Genomic DNA, 21053 nt, shown 5'->3' on the forward strand with positions numbered 1-21053 from the left:
TTCAGCCCCCGGCCTTTGGGATTCAGGGTGGGTATTGAGTGGGATTAAGGTAAACCTACTATACAAGGAAACGGATGAACGACCCATGAACGACTTTTACCATTCATCTAGTTAACTAGAAGGTATTTTTAATAGCGGACGTCAATGATTGACGATTATCTTCCTTGAAGATTCAGGTCTTATTCTCTCTTGCTGTTTGATCAGGCTTAGCCAATAATGGAAGGTCAAGGCAAAACTCTCTTATATGAATCATCCACCATTTCCCTAGTAGTTATTTGTATAATATATTAAATAAATAATATAATATAATAAATCGATTGGAATGTAAATTGAAACTTTGAATTGGTATTATTGGCGGGTGGGTAGCTAGAATTATATAAGTGGGTAGGCCTGCTCATTCTAGGAGACTATGCCACATCATGACTTTTAGCATTGTTCTGATTGATTCACACCAAAGCGTTATTGACTAATAAGCACGCTTACAAATAGTTTTTATAAATAATACTGCTTTGCTCCTAATTTTTCATTATTCTTATTCATTATTTCACTTAATACTTGATCGAATCGTTTATATAAAAACTGCTTCTGATCTTTCATGAGTCATATTTTTTATCTTTTGACTTAGAACTTGAGCGTGATATAATGCAACTGATCAAATGAAAATGATTATCATGTCGTCTATTAATATTTAAAACTAGAAAATAAGCATACTTAGACCTACTTAAATATTGAAGCCACCTTTGGACCAGCAAGCTCTCACATGTGGATTATGAAGCCGCCTTTAGATTTATCAAATCATAGTTTTACATTCTTTAACATTGTTATTGTTGCACAAAAGAGTGGCTGGAAGTATAAATCGCAATTAAAAATAATTATAAATGTACCTATTAAGCAAAATAATCTGCTAGTTTCCTCAACTTATTAGTGTAAACGAAGGTTGAAGCATTTTCCTAAATTAACATAAATTCAGAATTTACCTAAATTCATGATATTTTAAACAGGTGTCTACTGGATGAATACAATACCAAACTGAGGAATACTGAGATATATTTTCCCAAAGTTGTGGAGTATATTGATGACAAGTTGTATGAATTGGATGAAGTTGGATTCCATAGTAATTTTGCGATAAATAAAACCGAAGTATGGATATGTACCAACGAAATGGTAAGATGGATTGATATAATACAGTGGAACGTTTTACCCATATAATAGTATAGGCCTACATTTCATTTGGCATACATGCATGCGCTGCTGACGTGGGGCGGGCAGTGCCTCGAGCCCTTATAGCTGTCACTCGTCAGAGAACCATTATTGAATAATTATACCTCAAAAAGCCAACTGGATAACCATCAATAAATAATAATCAAATTTAAAAGTCCAGGATATCATTCACTATTAGGTATTATTTATTCATTAACAGTCATAATTTCATACAATACTGTATTCTTGTATTATATGATTGGGAGGAGACAACAAGATTGAACACAAAAAACAAAACTGCCGACTCTTTCCCAAATTATGATAGGTATAAAAAATTTTCAAAGCAATAAGGTTATAATTTTACTTTTCTATAACACTTTCCCCACCTCTAGATATTCGCCAAAATCATTTTGTAAGCAATTTGCGACGCCTCTAAAGCTGGGTTTACACCAAAGTTATTAACAAAATAAGTTAATAACTTAATCCTTATAGATTCTATAGATTGAATGGAACTTGACAAACACATATGTTCATCATTGTGTATGATAAGTTATGTTCAATCTATTAGAATTAATAAGGATTAAGTTATTAACATTTTCTTAATAACTTTGGTGTAAACGCAGTTGGCAAAATAATATGTAATCTAATGTGCTTTCACCTAATATGTGATGGTGGGGAAAGAACTACTATAATGTAATTTATATAAAGAAAAGAAAAACTAAATACCAGGTTTTAGTGGGGTGTAAAGATGAAATGAAATATGAACAATTTACTATATAATTTATGAAAACTATATCATATATTCACATTTAACACAATCAAAATTTACTGGTACAAAAAGCAAATAATTTTTTTTTTCTAAAATAATATGAAATTTACTATAACAAACAATCGAGATTTCTTATTATAATAATCAGATAATAACTCGCGCTTCGCGCTCGGTAGGGGGCTTCGCCCCCTGCACCTCCAGTAGGGTGGGTTAGCAGCCTCCGCGCTTCGCGCTCCGGCTGGAAGGCGGTATAGCGAGCTGTAATGCTTCGCCCGCCCAATCGTCTTTTATGACTGTATAGTGTTGGGTAGCAGCCTCTGCGCTTCGCGCTCCGGCTCGGAGGCGGGCTACGCTCTCCCAATCGCCTTTTATGACTATATAGGGTTGGAAAGCAGCCTCCGCGCTTCGCGCTCCAGCTGGCGGGCAATTGCCTTTTACGACTGTACGAGGAAGGGAAGGTTAATTAGGTAAGGGGTGTTAGGGGAAGGTTAGGTAGGGTAGGCTAGGTAAGTGAAGATTAGGTAGAGTATTCGTCCGCAATGAACCAGAATGGTTTGCTAAAAACCGTAGAATAGGAGAATAGGGGAAATTGCTTTGGGTCTTCACATTGTTGAATCTTGGACAGAGCAACTTTTAGCTTTTTTACAAAAGTATTATTATTTTTGGTTGAAGAAACAAAACTCAAACTTCTATGAACTCAGTGAGTCTATTAGTATATTCTTCTTATTTTTCTTCTTCCTCTTCTTCTTCTTCTCTTCTTCTTCTTCTCTTCTTCTTCTTCTTTTCTTTTTCTTCAATTTGATCACAGCAGCTGGTCAGTAACAACTTGGAATGATGCCAGGAGAGGCGCAACACGTTACATAGATCTGTCACAAACACAGACAAACACACACACACACACACACACACACACACACACACACACACACACACACACACACACACACACACACACACACACACACACACACACACACACACACACACACACAGTTTTCTATGAAAACTCAATTTCCCGAGTCGCCATTTGAATTTGGTTGAAATTTAGCTATGGTTATAGGCTTATCTCCGGGAGCTGAACAGAAAAGCTTCTTATACATTTTTCGTAGGAAACAAATTTAAATGTGGCCCAAATATTAAGGGGTGGCTAGTGGTGCCGGGGGGGAAAAATTTGAAGGTTCTGGAGGTTTTCCCGTAGCCTCCAGTGTAGTATGCAACATATTTGGTGTTCAGTTTTCACAGCGATCTTATAGTTTTGGCTGAGAATTTTTCCTATTTGGGAAAACTTCAAATTTTCGATGAAAACTCAATTTTTTTTCATGAAAACTCAATTTTCCAGGTCGCCATTTGAATTTGGTAGAAATTCAGCTATGGTTATAGGCTTATCTCCGGGAGCTGAACAATAAAGCTACTCATACATTTTTCGTAGGAAACAAATTAAAATGTGGCCCATATATTTGGGTGAGTACAGGAGTGCCGGGGGTGAAAATTTGGAAGGTCTGGAGGTTTTCCCGTAGCTTCCAGTGTAGTATTAACAGATTTGGTGTTCAGTTTTCACAGCAAACTCATAGTTTTGGCAGAAAATTTTTGGAATTTGGAAGAACTTCAAATTTTTGATGAAAACTAAATTTTCCAGGTCGCCATTTGAATTTGGTTGAAACTTTGCTATGGTTATAGGCTTATCTCCGGGAGCTGAACAAAAAAGCTCCCTATACATTTTTTGTGGGAAACAAATTTAAATGTGGCCCAAATATTTAGGGGTGGCTAGTGGTGCCGGGGGAAAAATTTGAAGGTTCTGGAGGTTTTCCCGTAGCCTCCAGTGTAGTATGCAACATATTAGGTGTTCAGTTTTCACAGCGATCTTTTAGTTTTGGCTGAGAATTTTTCCAATTTGGGGAAACTTCAAATTTTCGATGAAAACTCAATTTTTCCGATGAAAAGTCAATTTTCCAGGTCGCAATTTGAATTTGGTAAAAATTCAGCTATGGTTATAGGCTTATCTCCGGGAGCTGAACAAAAAAGCTACTCATACATTTTTCGTAGGAAACAAATTTAAATGTGTCCCATATATTTGAGTGAGTACAGGAGTGCCGGGGGTGAAAATTTGGAAGGTCTGGAGGTTTTCCCGTAGCTTCCAGTGTAGTATTAACAGATTTGGTTTTCAGTTTTCACAGCAAACTCATAGTTTTGGCAGAAAATTTTTGGAATTTGGAAGAACTTCAAATTTTTGATGAAAACTAAATTTTCCAGGTCGCCATTTGAATTTGGTTGAAACTTTGCTATGGTTATAGGCTTATCTCCGGGAGCTGAACAAAAAAGTTTTTCATACATTTTTTGTGGGAAACAAATTTAAATGTGGTCCAAATATTTGGGGGTCACTAGTGGTGCCGGGGGAAAAAATTTGAAAGTTCTGGAGGTTTTCCCGTAGCTTCCAGTGTAGTATTAACAGATTTGGTGTTCAGTTTTCACAGCAAACTCATAGTTTTGGCTGAAAAGTTTTGGTAATTGGGAGAACTTTAATTTTTGATGAAAACTAAATTTTCCAAGTCGCATTTGAATTTGGTTGAAATTTTGCTATGGTTATAGGCTTATCTCCGGGAGCTGAACAAAATAGCTTCTTATACATTTTTTGTGGGAAACAAATTTAAATGTGGCCCAAATATTTAGGGGTGGCTAGTGGTGCCGGGGGAAAAAATTTGAAGGTTCTGGAGGTTTTCCCGTAGCCTCCAGTGTAGTATGCAACATATTTGGTGTTCAGTTTTCACAGCGATCTTTTAGTTTTGGCTGAGAATTTTTCCAATTTGGGGAAACTTCAAATTTTCGATGAAAACTCAATTTTTCCGATGAAAAGTCAATTTTCCAGGTCGCAATTTGAATTTGGTAAAAATTCAGCTATGGTTATAGGCTTATCTCCGGGAGCTGAACAAAAAAGCTACTCATACATTTTTCGTAGGAAACAAATTTAAATGTGGCCCAAATATTTGGGGGTCACTAGTGGTGCCGGGGGAAAAAATTTGAAAGTTCTGGAGGTTTTCCCGTAGCTTCCAGTGTAGTATTAACAGATTTGGTGTTCAGTTTTCACAGCAAACTCATAGTTTTGGCTGAAAATTTTTGGTAATTGGGAGAACTTTAAATTTTTGATGAAAACTAAATTTTCCAAGTCGCCATTTGAATTTGGTTGAAATTTTGCTATAGTTATAGGCTTATCTCCGGGAGCTGAACAAATAAGCTTCTTATACATTTTTTTTTGGGAACAAATTTAAATGTGTCCCAAATATTTGGGGTGGCTAGTGGTGCCGGGGGAAAAAATTTGAAAGTTCTGGAGATTTTATCGTAGCCTCCAGTGTAGTATGCAACATATTTGGTGTTCAGTTTTCACAGCGATCTTATAGTTTTGGCTGAGAATTTTTCCTATTTGGGAAAACTTCAAATTTTCGATGAAAACTCAATTTTTTTCATGAAAACTCAATTTTCCAGGTCGCCATTTTTTTTTTGAAAACTTCAAATTTTCGAAGAAAACTCAATTTTTTTCTATGAAAACTCAATTTTCCAGGTCGCCATTAAAATTTGGTAGAAATTCAGCTATGGTTATAGGCTTATCTCCGGGAGCTGAACAAAAAAACTTTTTATACATTTTTCGTGGGAAACAAATTTAAATGTGGCCCAAATATTTGGGGATGGCTAGGGGTGCCGGGGGAAAAAATTTGAAAGCTCTGGAGGTTTTCCCGTAGCCTCCATTGTAGTATGCAACATATTTGGTGTTCAGTTTTCACAGCGATCTTATAGTTTTGGCTGAGAATTTTTCTTATTCGGGAAAACTTCAAATTTTCGATGAAAACTCAATTTAGCGAGTCGCCATTTGAATTTAGTTGAAATATGAATACAGGCTTATCTCCGGGAGCTGAACAAAAAATCTCCTCATACATTTTTTGTGGGAAACAAATTTAAATGTGGCCCAAATATTTGGGGATGGCTAGGGGTGCCGGGGGAAAAAATTGAAAGTTCTGGAGGTTTTCCCGTAGCCTCCAGTGTAGTATGCAACATATTTGGTGTTCAGTTTTCACAGCGATCTTATAGTTTTGGCTGAGAATTTTTCCTATTTGGGAAAACTTCAAATTTTCGATGAAAACTCAATTTAGCGGGTCGCCATTTGAATTTAGTTGAAATATGGCTACAGGCTTATCTCCGGGAGCTGAACAAAAAATCTCCTCATACATTTTTTGTGGGAAACAAATTTAAATGTGGCCCAAATATTTGGGGATGGCTAGGGGTGCCGGGGGAAAAAATTTGAAAGCTCTGGAGGTTTTCCCGTAGCCTCCAGTGTAGAATGCAACATATTTGGTGTTCAGTTTTCACAGCAAACTCATAGTTTTGGCAGAAAATTTTTGGAATTTGGAAGAACTTCAAATTTTTGATGAAAACTAAATTTTCCAGGTCGCCATTTGAATTTGGTAGAAATTTTGCTATGATTATAGGCTTATCTCCGGGAGCTGAACAAAAAAGCTTCCTATACCTTTTTTGTGGGAAACAAATTTAAATGTGTCCCAAATATTTGGGGGAGCACAGGGGTGGCGGGGAAAAAATTTGAAAGTTCTGGAGGTTTTCCCGTAGCCTGCAGTGTTGTATGCAACAGATTTGGTGTTCAGTATTCACAGCGAACTCATAGTTTTGGCTGAGAATTTTTGGTATTTGGGAGAACTTCAAATTTTTGATGAAAACTCAATTTTCCAGGTCGCCATTTGAATTTGGTTGAAATTTAGCTATGGTGTTAGGCTTATCTCCGGGAGCTGAACAAAAATCTTCTCATACATTTTTTGTGGCAAACAAATTTAAATGTGGCTCAAATATTTGGGGGTGGCTAGTGGTGCCGGGGGAAAAAATTTGAAAGTTCTGGAGGTTTTCCCGTAGCCCCAGTGTAGTATGCAACATATTTATTGGCTATAGTATGAACTTCATTCCATGAATTACCTTGAAAAATAGCTGCAGTATCATCTGCAAAGGATATCTTAGTTGATTTTAGAAGTCTTAAATTCAAATAGTCATTCATACTCTATGTGAATGACTTTTTAAATTTAAGACTTTAAACTCAACTGTGATATCCTTTGCTGATGATACTGCAGCTATTTTTCACGGTAATTCATGGAATGAAGTTCGTACTATAGCTGAAAATAATATGCTTTTAATAAGGAAGTGGTTAGATAAGTTCAAATATTATAAGTTCAAAAATATAAGTTCAAAAATACCTGTCATATTGCTGAATTATTTGTAGCACAAAAACTGATAATTATAACTATATTAAGCAAACCCAGGCTCTATCCAACGGATATGGTTTTTAGTGATTTTGAGGTCATGACTATACGTCAATTATACATAAAAACCGTAATTGAGTACTTAATAAAATATAGATCCGATTTTCCTCTCACAATAAACTCTACTCTCAATTATTATAATCTAAGGGCCACTGCTAACAAATATGTAACCTATAACACTAATATTGAATGTATAAGGAGGCAATTAATTTACATAGGTACTAAAATAATAAACCTCATTCCAAATCACTTTCTCATGGACAATAAGATCAGCGGAAAAATTAAACTGGATATAAAAAACTGGACATACAGTAATTTCTTCTTCCATTTAGATATATAAATCGAGATTTCTGATCCAGCATTTTTTTCTTCATTAGTTTTTTCATTTTTCAGTGGACTCGCTTACCTTTATTTTTAGTACCTATTCCTTTGTTTTCTTCCTTCCCCCCATTTCTCCCTTCCTTTTTTCCTCATTACTTCTCTTCTCTTCTTTGCCTGCCTATTACATGGGAAACCATAGTTGGCTAGGTATCTTCCTCTCTTTTTTTTCTCTTCTCCAACACACCCAAACACTAAGCCCATGGTTTTTTTTTTATTTGTAACATTTTATTGTGTTTTATTTGTTTCGTAAATCTTTGTAATTTTGTTTTGTCTTGTTTTGTGTGTTTTTAATAAATTGAATTGAATTGAATTGAATTTGGTGTTCAGTTTTCACAGCGATCTTATAGTTTTGGCTGAGAATATTTTTGGTATTTGGGAAAACTTCAAATTTTCGATGAAAACTCAATTTCCCGGGTCGCCATTTGAATTTAGTTGAAATATGGCTACAGGCTTATCTCCGGGAGCTGATCAATAAAGCTTGTAATACATTTTTTGTGGGAAAAAAATTTAAATGTGTCCCAAATATCTGGTTGAGTACAGGAGTGCCGGGAGGAAAAATTTGGAAGGTCTGGAGGTTTTCCCGTAGTTTCCAGAGTAGTATGCAACAGATTTGGTGTTCAGTTTTCACAGCGAACTCATAGTTTTGGCTGAGAATTTTTGGTATTTGGAAAAACTTCAAATTTTCAATGAAAACTCATTTTCCGGGTCGTCATTTGAATTTGATCGAAATTGTACTATGGATATAGGTTTATCTCCGGGAGCTGAACAAAAAAGCTTCTATTGAATTTTCTGTGTGAGGCTTATTTGAATGTGTCGAAAAAATTTGGTGGTCTCTAGGGGTGCCAGGGGGGTAAAATTTTTGTGATTTGGAGGTTTTCCCCATAGCCTCCAGTGTGTTCTCTAACTGATTTCGAGGTTGGCTCTCCGATATAATTAGCCGTATTGGCTGAGAATTTTTTGTAATTTTTTGTCTTTTGCAGCTTTAATAACCTATAATAAGAGGCTTTAATATAATAAAGATTTAAGGGCTACTCGCTAGCTGATCTGTGGTCGTTCAGGTTTTTGGAAATTAAAACAAATTATTATTTAAAATTATAGGTCTGGAAAAAGAATGAACTATTATCTTAACTTTACCTTGAAATTGTCCCTTGGCCTGATCCTCAAAGGTCCGGTTAAACCACTCCCGACTTTAAATAAATATATAAAAAAACTTCTGCCAGCTGATTGAATTAGAAGCACCATCTTTCCCTACAGGATTCAAATCCTGAAAACACAATTATTAAACTGCACGAACTGTGACAGCCTATAATGGAATTCCTAAGACAGAATTCTTCAGGTAAGCAATGCCTTTACTCAACAACTATACTTCACAAACGGTTTTAAGAATACGGGCCTTAAAAGAAAAATTCAAAATCTATTTATGTGAAAAAAACATGCAGCCTTGATTCAAAGACCATAAGTCGACTCACTCTTGTTTGTATAGCATGGAGCTAAAATTCATAATATTGCCTTCACAAAACGTGATAAAACACACGTTTCATCTTTGCACATTGGAGATCTTCTCGCTTTATCAATTACATTTAATAATTAAATCCGCGACTAGATTTCCAACTCACAAAATATTATTTCAATAAAATTGAATGGGTTTTGATGTGATGTATGACAATTTGAAAACTCTTCCAAACCATATCTATCAAAATAATCACTTCAATTACTATATAGTAATTAGCATTAACACACTAAAACATTCTAAACAGAAATTAACATCAGACGGGGATTTAGAAGTTTCTCAGGATTAAGAAATAGGCTAATATTAATGAAAAGTTGATATCCCAAGTCAGAAAATCTTGTTTATCTTTCTGTGTCACAGAATACATTCATCAGAGTGGTCTCATTTTTGGAGATGAAGAAGCCAATTTATGCCATCAGATATGCTGATGGTGTCAGTGTGAATATTCGTAAAAACAGTGATGGTATTGAAGTTGTACAAATAAAAGAGATAATATATTTGAGTGCATCAACTTCCAAGGCTTTAAAATATGGTGAGTTAAACGTATATTATTGTTTTAATTCATGAACTCATTTCGTTTTCATAGGGTTTTTTCAGGGGTGAAGTTGCCCTCTGGCGTGTCAGCAAATTTCAAATTTCAATTCAGCGCCCCAAAATACATTGAAAACCAGATACGGTACATTGAAACAGACGAGAAAGTCTTTTGTGTCTACTTACGGAAAAATGATCATTTGACTGGACTATTAATAAAGAACTCTGATGTGGAATGCTGAGTTTTAGTTAATATTTAGTTTGCTTTGATTATAATGCAAAAAATGTGTAGAGCGGAATATATTATCTATAAAATATTCGTAGAAATAGAGGAAACTGAGTTTTTTTTTCAATTTTCTATAAGAATGACGATTTTATAGAAAATAATTATTGTAATAATAATAACTTAATAACAAATAATTTTTGCAAACACAGAAATAAACTCATGTCTATCTTGACTAGACTATTTACTATTATTTATGACTGGCATGTGAGTTCCAAACCACAACATCACTACATGGGATGGATTCTCAATTAAAAGAAATGAAGATGTATCATAATTTTTCTCAGTTGTATGATTGTAGTCTGATCTTCTGCTTTGAATTCTGTTTTCGCAGATGGGAACCTAAAAATAGTGAAGCCACCTGCAATGACTTCCATGCCCATGCCCAAGAAAGGGTAAGACGCTTTAAATCATTATACAGTACATCATGCCCACTCTGGCGAAACTCAAGTAGAAATCTGGTGTGGTACACTCACACAACTTTCCTTGCTCATTGAACTGTAATCCTCATTCTTGAACGAGAATAATTTAGGGCAATAACATAATGACGATTGGCGGCTACATATTTGAAACTACAATCAGTCTACTGTACTGTATTATGTGTATAATATTATAATATTGTTTTCAAAGTACTTTTACCTTTGTGTAAATTATGAAATTCGATGTTTTTTTAAAGTCGTTAGAACAGCTGTTCTACAGATGAAATATCATGACTATAATGTATCTTTACTTTCCTTGCACTATTACCATAGGTAAGGAAAGTATTGCTTTCCGAAAAAAATTATTACTTTCTTTGCCCTATCACCATAGGTAAGGATAGTATTGCTTTCCGAAAAAAATTAAGGTACCCCAATTTCTGAATTTCTATACGTTTCAAGGTCCCCTGAGTACAAAAACTGGTTTTTGGGTATTGGTCTGTATGTGTGTGTGTGTGTGTGTGTGTGTGTGTGTGTGTGTGTGTGTGTGTGTGTGTGTGTGTGTGTGTGTGTGTGTGTGGTGTGTGTGTGTGTGTGTGTGTGTGTGTGTGTGTGTGTGTGTGTATGTGTGTGTGTGTGTGTGTGTGTGTGTATGTGCGTCTGTGTACACGATATCTCATCTCCCAATTAACGGAATGAATTGAAATTTGGAACTTAAGGTCCTTACACTATAAGTATCCGACACGAAAAATTTCAATCAAATGCAATTCAAGATGGCGGCTAAAATGGCGAAAATGTTGTCAAAAACAGGGTTTTTCGCGATTTTATCGAAAACGGCTCCAACGATTTTGATCAAATTTATACCAAAAATGGAAATTCATAAGTTCTATCAACTGTCACAAGTCCCATATCTGTAAAAATTTCAGGAGCTCCGCCCCATCTATGCAAAGTTTGATTTTAGATTCCCAATTATCAGGCTTCAGATACAATTTAAACAAAAACATTCGAGTGGAAAAGATTGAGCATGAAAATCTCTACAATTGATGTTCAGTAACATTTTCACCTAAAATTGAAAATAAGCTCGAAATTCCAGAAAATGTGATTATCCAATTGCAAACTGTTGATTCTATTAAATGATTCACTATGAAGAGATAGCAGACTTCGTATGTCTCCAGCGTTATTGTCTTGTCACCAGCTGGCTCAGATCTTTGTTCATAAGTAGACTTAAGATGCGCGACAACACTAGCGTGAGGTGATCAATTCTCATAACGGCAAGGAAAGTTGTGTGAGTGCGCCACACCAGATTTTTATAAACTGCTCTACCTACCTACCTCATACACGAGAAGGAGGTTACAAAGTACATTTCTCAAGGATGGGGTGGACCCCTAATATTAGTTTCCCAGGAAGGAGACTCATGCCAGTTGATAGAGCCGATAAATAACTATACAGGGTATGAATTTGAAAAAAATCGGTCAAGTCATTTTTGAGAAAATCGTGGAAAACGTGGTTTTTCAGTAACTATCCGCCATTTTTCTCAAGAATATTACGGAGCTCCTGCAATTTTCCCAGAAATGAGACTCATGTTAGTTCATAGGGCTTATAAATAGCTATCCATGGTAGAAATTTGAAGAAAATCGTTAGAGCCGTTTTCGAGAAAACCGTGAAAAACATGGTTTTTTAGTAATTATCCACCATTTTTTCCGTCATCTTGAATTGAATTTCTTATTGTCAGATCCTCATGGTATAAGAACCTCAAGTTTAAAATTTCAAGTCAATCGGTTCATTAGGAATGGAGTTATCATGTTCCCAGACATACACACATATACACACACACACACACAGACCAACACCCAAAAATCATGTTTTTGGACTCAGGGGACCTTGAAACGTATAGAAAACTTGAAATTAGGGTATCTTAATTTTTTTTGGAAAGAAATTCTATGGTAATAGGGCAAGGAAAGTAAAAATTGGTCATCATAAATGTTAAGCTTTTTAATAGGCTAGAAATACTAAGTTCTCACAATAGACAGAACTCACCTTTCTAACACCTTTAATTCCTTTCTAATACCTGTCATACCTTTCTAACTTCTCTCTCGTTTTCTATGTTTATGAAATATCACTGAGTTGATTCACTTTTCTTGTCTGGTATATTTCACCAAAGGTAAATAGACTCAAAAGACATCATAATAATGTAGCCCTATTATATATTTTTCCTGAAAAATGCATCAACAATCACCAATAAGTTTATGATTTTCAAAAATGTAGTTTTATCAAATGCCTTTTTGCGTGCCACAGCAAGCGAAATTCACTAGCCATCTTAGGGCCATATGCTAACACTACGTTTAGGCTAACGCTAAACCACGTTCACTTCGGGGTTTAAACTAACAGTTGACATTTCTTTGTCAAAACCGAGTATCTGCACACGGGCCCTAGTGAGTTTTGCCTTTCAGAAATCTACCGTTTCACATACAGGCTTTGTTTCCAATTGATTTTTGTTGGTGGGGAGTCCCTTTTGCGGGAAGGTCCCACCTCGCCTGAATTTATAATTTGAGCCGTCAAAGAGCCTGTCGACTGTCATACTTCAGTCAGGAACGAAAAATTCAACGTGCTCATCCGATACGGGAGTGACCCAGCTAGAAACTTTTGTTCGTATATATTAACCCGGGACCTCTAATAAGGCTGCTACGCAAGCACTTATCCACGGATCACTCCAAACCACACGGACTCCAATTTATTTTTCAATTAAATTTATTAATGAGTTGGTAGGCTATATTCATTAGGTAGTAATTTCTTCCATATGAATAGCGAACAAAAATATGAGTGATTTATCAAATTAGAATGATATGTAGCAAAGGCTTTTGCTCTTTTTTCTTTACTCCCAGGAAGACTTTTCAAAGTACATAACTCAAAACTGTAGTTTTTAACATTTGATGAGTTCTCCCAAAGGCACGGTATATGAATACAGTACTTATATTTGTTGTGCTTGATAATTGTATGCGATTTTTTGTTAAAATCTACTATATTACAGAGACTCGATTTTTCAAAATTAGTCTAGTCAAAAAATGAGGATAAAAAACAGGGTTCTGCTCAACTAATTAAGAAAAAGCTAAATTATCGCAGGGTTTTAATATACACCGTGTCCCACGAAGAGGTTTGCACGTTTAATTTTATATAATACGTGCCCATTCATGCGGAGAAGATTTCTAAATTTTAAAGTTTACTAAGCAGGTTCTGAAAATATTCTAGGAAAATTTCAGCTTCCTAACCTTCGTAGAAACAAAATTTTATCAATTCGCTTCCTATAAAAACTTATAAAACTTTGTAAACTATAAAACTTTCATGAGTTATTACCTGATTTGTTTACTACGTTGCGGTAGTCTAGCCTCATTTGATGGTACCAAAAATGGATCAAGTAATCTTCCAACAAGATGGAGCTCCACCTCATTTCGCAAATCATGTTAAGCAATTACTAAATGAAAAACTTCATGGCCGTTGAACTGGTCGTGGAAGTGATTTTTTAGATTGGCCACCTCGATCACCAGATTTAACTGTTTGTGACTACTTTTTATAGGCTTACTTGAATGAAAACGTTTATACCCATAGCTTCAATTATGACAAAGAACTGAAACGATCAATAGAAGAGAAACTTCTCTGGATACGGTACCGCTACCGTGGAGCGTGGAGTTTCGTTGTAAAAGCTTTCGAATCATTTCCTAAGAGCAGTTATCAGTGTGTTGCTGTGGACGGGTTTCAATTAAGAAAAGTAAGTGCAAATTAAAATTTTTAATAATTTTGGACTTTGAGGTTTTTCATTAGGTTGTTCAAGCTTCTTAATTTAAAAGTCATATTGCTCTAAAGTGCAGCATTAAAAATATTTTATAAAACCAAAAACACCAGAATATTTTTAAAATCTTTTAGGTTGTAAACTGTGTAAAATTTAAAAACGTTCGGTGCATGAATGGGCACGTAATATAAAATCAAACGTGTAAACCTCTTCGTGGGACAGACACGGTGTGCATGGTACATCATAAATAGTCATAGTCTCCATCGTTCCCTCTGGACCCCCCCCCCACCACCCAGAAGTTTAAAACTACAAGGGTTTCAATTACAACTAATATTTGCAATATTAATGTTTAATATTATCCTATCGTATTAAATAGGAACTTATCCTATAAGTTAATAAATAAGATATAAGAAAAATGAAATTTCCGCTTTTTGTGTAGTTGAGTTTATCAGAGATTGACAATGGTGTAATAACCGAAACCGGTCTTTCTAATTATCAATAAATCAGTGGTTTTTTGACAATTTCTTAGTCTTTTTCATTCAATATGAAATTTCCGCCTTAAAATCTTGTGGTACAGTATAAAAGATCTTCATTCTTTTCGAAAAAAAACATTCAAAATGGTATAGGCCTATTATGAGTTATTTCTTTTTTAATGTTTTATAATCTTGATTGATCAGTTAATAATTATGTGCAAATTTTTCGCGCTTGATAGGATCTGAGAAATGAACGTCTGCTTGGTCTAGGTTTAAGAGCACGGAATTACGCACTGAGAGATTTTGAATTATTCATTCAAATAGTGATAATCAGAAGATAAGTCGATCAAAAACGGAAATTTCAACTAGTTTTTGAAAAGTTTCAACTCAGTACTCATTTAAAATAGAGATTTGTGAACTACATTTCAAGGTTTTCGGGGCACCACCCTGTGAAAAGCTTCAAGGCTAGAAGGTCAACTTTTTTGTCTGTAAAATCTGTAAAAAGCAAAATACCCCTGTAACAAGCTCTAGGGCTTGGAAGTCACCTTTTTTGTCCAATACTCCGGAATCATTGCTTGAAAAACTCAGTTGATTCGTTACAAGTACTGAAACAGACCCTTTACCAGTAGGTACCTGGTGATTGGACCGAACTATAATGCAACAATATTAGACTGACTCGATTACAAAACATGTGATTTGTAATGATATGATATGATGTTGTAATTATGTAATGTTCTACATTTTTATCTTTCAATGTTATCCTGTTGTATCCTCAAAAAGTACGAAGGCCCTGAGTCTATTTCGCTGGCCAACAAACTTGATCTGCGAAAATGGTCCAAGAATATGTTCAAAATTCAAGTCGATTGGTAAAAGTATTCTGTCAGTTACAGTGAAACATATGAAAAGTAATAATCATCTCTAAGCTGTAAGGCTAGTTTCACACTCTTTCGGTTCGTTTCGTTTTCGGCAAATTACGATAAGTGTGAAACGGTATTTCGGTTTGAATTCGGTACCGAATAGAAACCGCATAGAACCGAACGCCCACTTGACTAATAAATTCCATCAGGTTTCAATTCGTTGCTAGCGAGAGGCTTCTTTCACACACTTTCGGTTCGGTTCGTTTCGTATTCGGCAAATTCCGATAAGTGTGAAACGATGATTCGGTTTGAATTCGGTACCGAATAGCAACCGCATAGCACCGAACGCCCCCACGACACGAATAGGTTTCATTATATTCGAATTCGTTGCTAGGGAAACAGGAAAAAATAAAGTCTTTGACACACGCTTGCCTTTTTTGTTTTTATTTTAGCCTGATATCGTGATTATCTGTTTCAAAATTTTCCAAGTCAAAATCATATGGTCAATTCATTTCTGTTAGTTCACAGAAACATTTTTTCTCAATGAATAGTTTGCTATAAAAATATGGAAGATATAAATTAAAACTTGGTGAGAATTTTTATTTTTTTATATTTTTCCACGAATATTACATGATTTCATCAATGGAGAGAAGATATGAAGTTTTTTATACCATGTGTGAAAACAAGGAACAAATTTTCAATTATAAAAACATCTCTCTGAACTTCCAAAATTAACATGATCAAAAAGAAACTATTCAAATAATTCAGAATTTTTAATTAACTTTAAAATTTTGTTGTTCAAGAAATAACATCTTACAATTTGACACCAACTGTTATATTTAAATATACCAGCATGAACTGTGAAAATCCAAACACAGCTGTGTTTGAGAAGAAAATACTAATTAGAACCGTACAAATTAAAACCTGACATGTATGAAAGCCTCATTCGTTTTCGGTAACGAGCCGAACCGAACCGAAAGAAACCGAAAGCGTGTGAAGCTAGCCTAATTTGCTTTGCTCATTCAATGATACATAATGAAGCGTACTTTTCATTTCATGAAATTTTGTATTTTTGTTCTGTTAAATTTGAGGTGAGGAAACTATTATAATGTACTAATATACTTTGAGAGTGATGTAGAGGGAGAGATCTGCGATCCTATAGGTTTCTTTAGCTATATCTACGATTTACGATATAGATATTGATATAGAAACTCATGGGATCGCAGATCGTTGCCTGTGTGGCCTGGCCGCCGGGGCCCTTAGAGGTTTAGCGTATACTGTATAGTGAGATTCACCTTATGTTTTAAAAGTCGCCACTTGATTAACATTGGTTTGTTATCCTTGTATATCATTAGACAAAGCAGCTAGCTCTATCATCTCCACTTCCGCGCTGTTGCCAAATCGTTTCGTATCAATTATGAAAGTTTATCATTAAATCATGAGAAATGATAATTATTTTCTTCACGGATAAAAAAGAATTAATTATTATCAACAAGAATCAATAATCGAATTAATTATTATCAACAAGAATCAATAATCAATACTGGAATAGCTTAAATCACACCTAATCTAATAAATGGAGAAAAAGAATCTGTATCCCTGTTTGTTCCATGATTTGCACTAACTTTATAACGTGAATCTCACATACTATAGAGCAAAGACATTTTATGATTCCTCTCAATTCGTGATTTTCAGTGTTATTTACGATTAATACTTGATTTTTTGGTTTTACAGTGCTGTTACAACTAAAAAGAGGAATAAAGTCATTAGTGCAGTTCTTCAATGTTTTGGCGTTAATACGGGAAATTAGAATTAATATACAGAGTGGGTGAAAAGTCCGAGAACGGCTTAATATCTCATATACAAATGTAATTTGACGGTGGGTGTGATTGGGATACTATTAAAATTGAAAATACTACTTTACTATGACTTTGAAAATCTGGTTCGCCATCTTGGATCCGTCATATTGAATGCAACTTTATTTTTTTAAAAGGGAAGGTGGTCACGCGATACATGATTTCGATACGGAATTTCAAGAGAAAATGAATGGCGAAAACCGCACATCGATATCTCAAACCGTTTAGAAATTATTCACATTATTAATCAATACTGTTCAAAGCAGAAAGGAGAAAAAAGTATGAGAACGGCTTAGTATCTCATTATATAATGTGATTCCAATGTGGTTGTGATTGGGGACCCTACTAAAATTGAAAATACTACTTTACTATGACTTTAAAAATCTGGTCCGCCATATTGAATACAACTTTATTTTTTTAAATAGGAAGGTGGTCATGCGATACATGATCTCGATACGGAATTTCAAGAAAAAATGAATGACGAAAACCACACATCGATATCTCAAACCGTTCAGAAGTTATTCACATTATTAATCATTACCACTTATGTATGTCATTTCTGTTTTGTATGGTATTGATTAATAATATGAATATCTTTAGTCCAGGCAACGAATGTTCAAATAAAGGTATAGAGGGAAAAGTTTGGAACACAATTTTCAACTCCACAACTCTTCTAAGGATAGTTAGAGGATTAACATATCAAAAGTCCTCACCCCTACCCACTGTGCTAAAGGGGTGGGGGTGGTTAGAACGTACCATTTTTTAATTATTCGCATATATCTCGGAAACTATGCATCTTATTAACATTTATATCTCTTGCAAAATTGAAGCTTACATAATTACCAACAAGTTTTGTCCTTTACATTTTTTCCATATCTCTCATAGTTTCTGAGATATCCGCACTTGAAGGTGAGACATTTTTTGAAAAAACACTTCTGCCTTCAAGTTTTTCATCTTTTTGGCCTTATAATTTTTGAATGCTGATCAGCGGCCAAAAAATATAAATATATTAAAATTATAAGGCCGAAAAGATGAAAAACTTGAAGGCAGAAGTGTTTTTTCAAAAAATGTCTCACCTTCAAGGGCGGATATCTCAGAAACTATGAGAGATATGGAAAAAATGTAAAGGACAAAACTTGTTGGTAATTATGTAAGCTTCAATTTTGCAAGAGATATAAATGTTAATAAGATGCATAGTTTCCGATATATGCGAAAAATTAAAAAATGGTACTTTCAAACCACCCCCACCCCTTTAGCACAGTGGGTAGGGGTGAGGACTTTTGATATGTTAATCCTCTAACTATCCTTAAAAGAGCTGTTGAGTTGAAAATTGTGTTCCAAACTTTTCCCTCTATAATCTTTCTTTGACTGGACTACTTCTGAACGGTTTGAGATATCGTTGTGCGGTTTTCGCCATTCAATTTTTCTTGAAATTCTGTTTCAATATCATGTATCGCATGAGCACCTTACTATTAAAAAAAATTAAATTGCATCCAAAATGGCAGACCAGATTTTCTAAGTCATAGTAAAGTAGTATTTTCAATTTGAGTTGGATGCCCAATCACACCCACCTTGAAATCACATTTTATAATGAGATACTAAGCTGTTCTTATACTTTTTTCTCTCCTTTCTGCTTTGAACAGTATTGATTAATAATGTGAATATTTTCTAAACGGTTTGATATATCGATGTGCGGTTTTCGTCATTCATTTTCTCTTGAAATTTCGTATCGAAATAATGTGTCGCATGACCACCTTCCCATTTGAAAAAATAAAGTTGCATTCAATATTGCGGGTCCAAGATGGCGGACCAGATTTTCAAAGTCATAGTAAAGTAGTATTTCAAATTTAAGTAGAATCCCCAATCACACCCACCGTCAAATTATCTTTGAGTATAAGATATTGAGCCGTTCTCGGACTTTTCACCCACTCTGTATTTTAATATTATATGCAATCCACATAATATGGCTCAGCAAAGAGGGATTGCAGAAGGGGAGTTTAGTTTCCAAGATCGACAATCATCCTTCTTCGAAATCACAACGGGGGTTCTATTATTAGATCTAGTAATAGGAAAAGGCTTCTTGAAATGTACAATATTATAATTAAATGTATCAATCAATAAATCTCTCACTCTTTGCCTATAAATAGATAATTGATGTTGGAAAATCATCTGTAATATTTTAAAATCTTTATAATAGAATACGGTATCCATTATGAAATACTATTACATTCTATTTTAATCTAGTGCATGTTGCATTCTAAGCTATTGATTCACTGTTGACACAGATAATTCGAACGAATAGTAAATCGAAATAATACATTAACTTAATTATTATGTATTTCAATTTGCTATTATTGAATTCTAGAAGTGCAATAAAATGTCTTAACAATATTTCAAAATTGCTGCTACTTGGTTCAAAGTTCAATGAATTCAATCATGTATACCATTCATTTTTGTAGAATTTTAGTATTTTATTCATTCCCTCAATTATTCACACGCAGTAGCAGAAGTCATTTTTGTGGATACAGTGGTGAAGATATATTTGGGATGATTAAACGTCTCAAAATAGATGATCATCCACTGAACAAGACAAAATAGACCTAAAACTGTTTGCTTCTTACGGCAATAAAATAATCAACAACACGGTTTCCTAAAGAATGTGTAAACATAGCTTATTATAACTCTTCATCTTTATTCCCTCTGTCAATAACTAAGTTCTTCTTGAAAGTTTGTCTCATTTTTTCAAGCCAGAATAGTTCAGGGGAATAGTTCGAGTTGAAGACTTTTCATTATTTGAGGCCTTAAGAAAATGGATAGTTACACTATTTATACGATAAAACTTTTACTCGATGAACTGTTTTAGTTTATAATAGTTTGATAGAAATTTTTTTAGTTCATTTACGTTTAGTTAGATAAGATTTTCATTTGGAATTGCGAAATTTACAAAGAAAAGGTGAAGTTCAAACAAAATTGAAATTATTTTTCATTACAATAATTGATGATTGACATATGACATAATGGTAGGATTTACAGTAAAAATGCAAGCTCACAATAGTTTCGTCAGACTAGCGATCATTTAATAGTTATATGGGAAGGTTTTACATTTTATTATTTATGAATTTCTAATTTGCTTTGTTAATAACATTCATTCAATATATTATATATTTATTTGTTTATATAATACTTATATTTATTTAATTTGTTTATTATGTAAGTTATTGCAACATAGTAAATGGGAATTGTATTTTTTTAATATCCCTCAAATAGCTTAAAGCTAGAGGGATTAAAATATATTATATGAATTTTGTATTTAATGAGATGTGTATTGAAATTGAAATTCCAAATTGAATATTTGATGAGCGAGCAAAGTTTGAAATCTTTTAAATGTTTGTAATTCATGAGAGAATATTTTAAAATTTAGAATCTTGGTTTTTCGTTTGTTTTGAATTGTGAATTTTCGTGTAATGTAGAAGTGACATATAACCTACCTAGCTACATTTGGACTGTTGTATACATAATTAAGATTGAAAACGTTTTGAGCTTGAGTATGTGGTAATTTTATGAAAGTTGTTCAATTCTGATCGATTGAAAAAAATCCTTAAATACAAGAACTGCTTGATTAACAATTTATTTTATTGAATGCAATGTCCATCTAAGTGAACATCAAAGTAAGGAATGATGATA

At 34.3% G+C, this 21053-nt stretch overlaps 1 protein-coding gene across 1 annotated transcript in view; it reads left to right on the forward strand.

Moving 5' to 3' along the window:
* LOC111053927 overlaps positions 1-17443 on the forward strand; it is a 43919-nt gene extending 26476 nt beyond the window's left edge. Inside the window, exons 8-11 of the mRNA XM_039423291.1 lie at positions 1002-1164; positions 9530-9701; positions 10318-10378; positions 17248-17443. Coding sequence (XP_039279225.1) covers positions 1002-1164; positions 9530-9701; positions 10318-10378; positions 17248-17323 — 472 coding nt within the window. The 3' untranslated portion in view covers positions 17324-17443. The remainder of the gene's footprint in view (positions 1-1001; positions 1165-9529; positions 9702-10317; positions 10379-17247) is intronic.
* The last annotated feature ends 3610 nt before the right edge of the window (positions 17444-21053 follow it).

This window comes from Nilaparvata lugens, chromosome 1 (genome assembly GCF_014356525.2).
Source record: "Nilaparvata lugens isolate BPH chromosome 1, ASM1435652v1, whole genome shotgun sequence".
Lineage (NCBI taxonomy): Eukaryota > Metazoa > Arthropoda > Insecta > Hemiptera > Delphacidae > Nilaparvata > Nilaparvata lugens.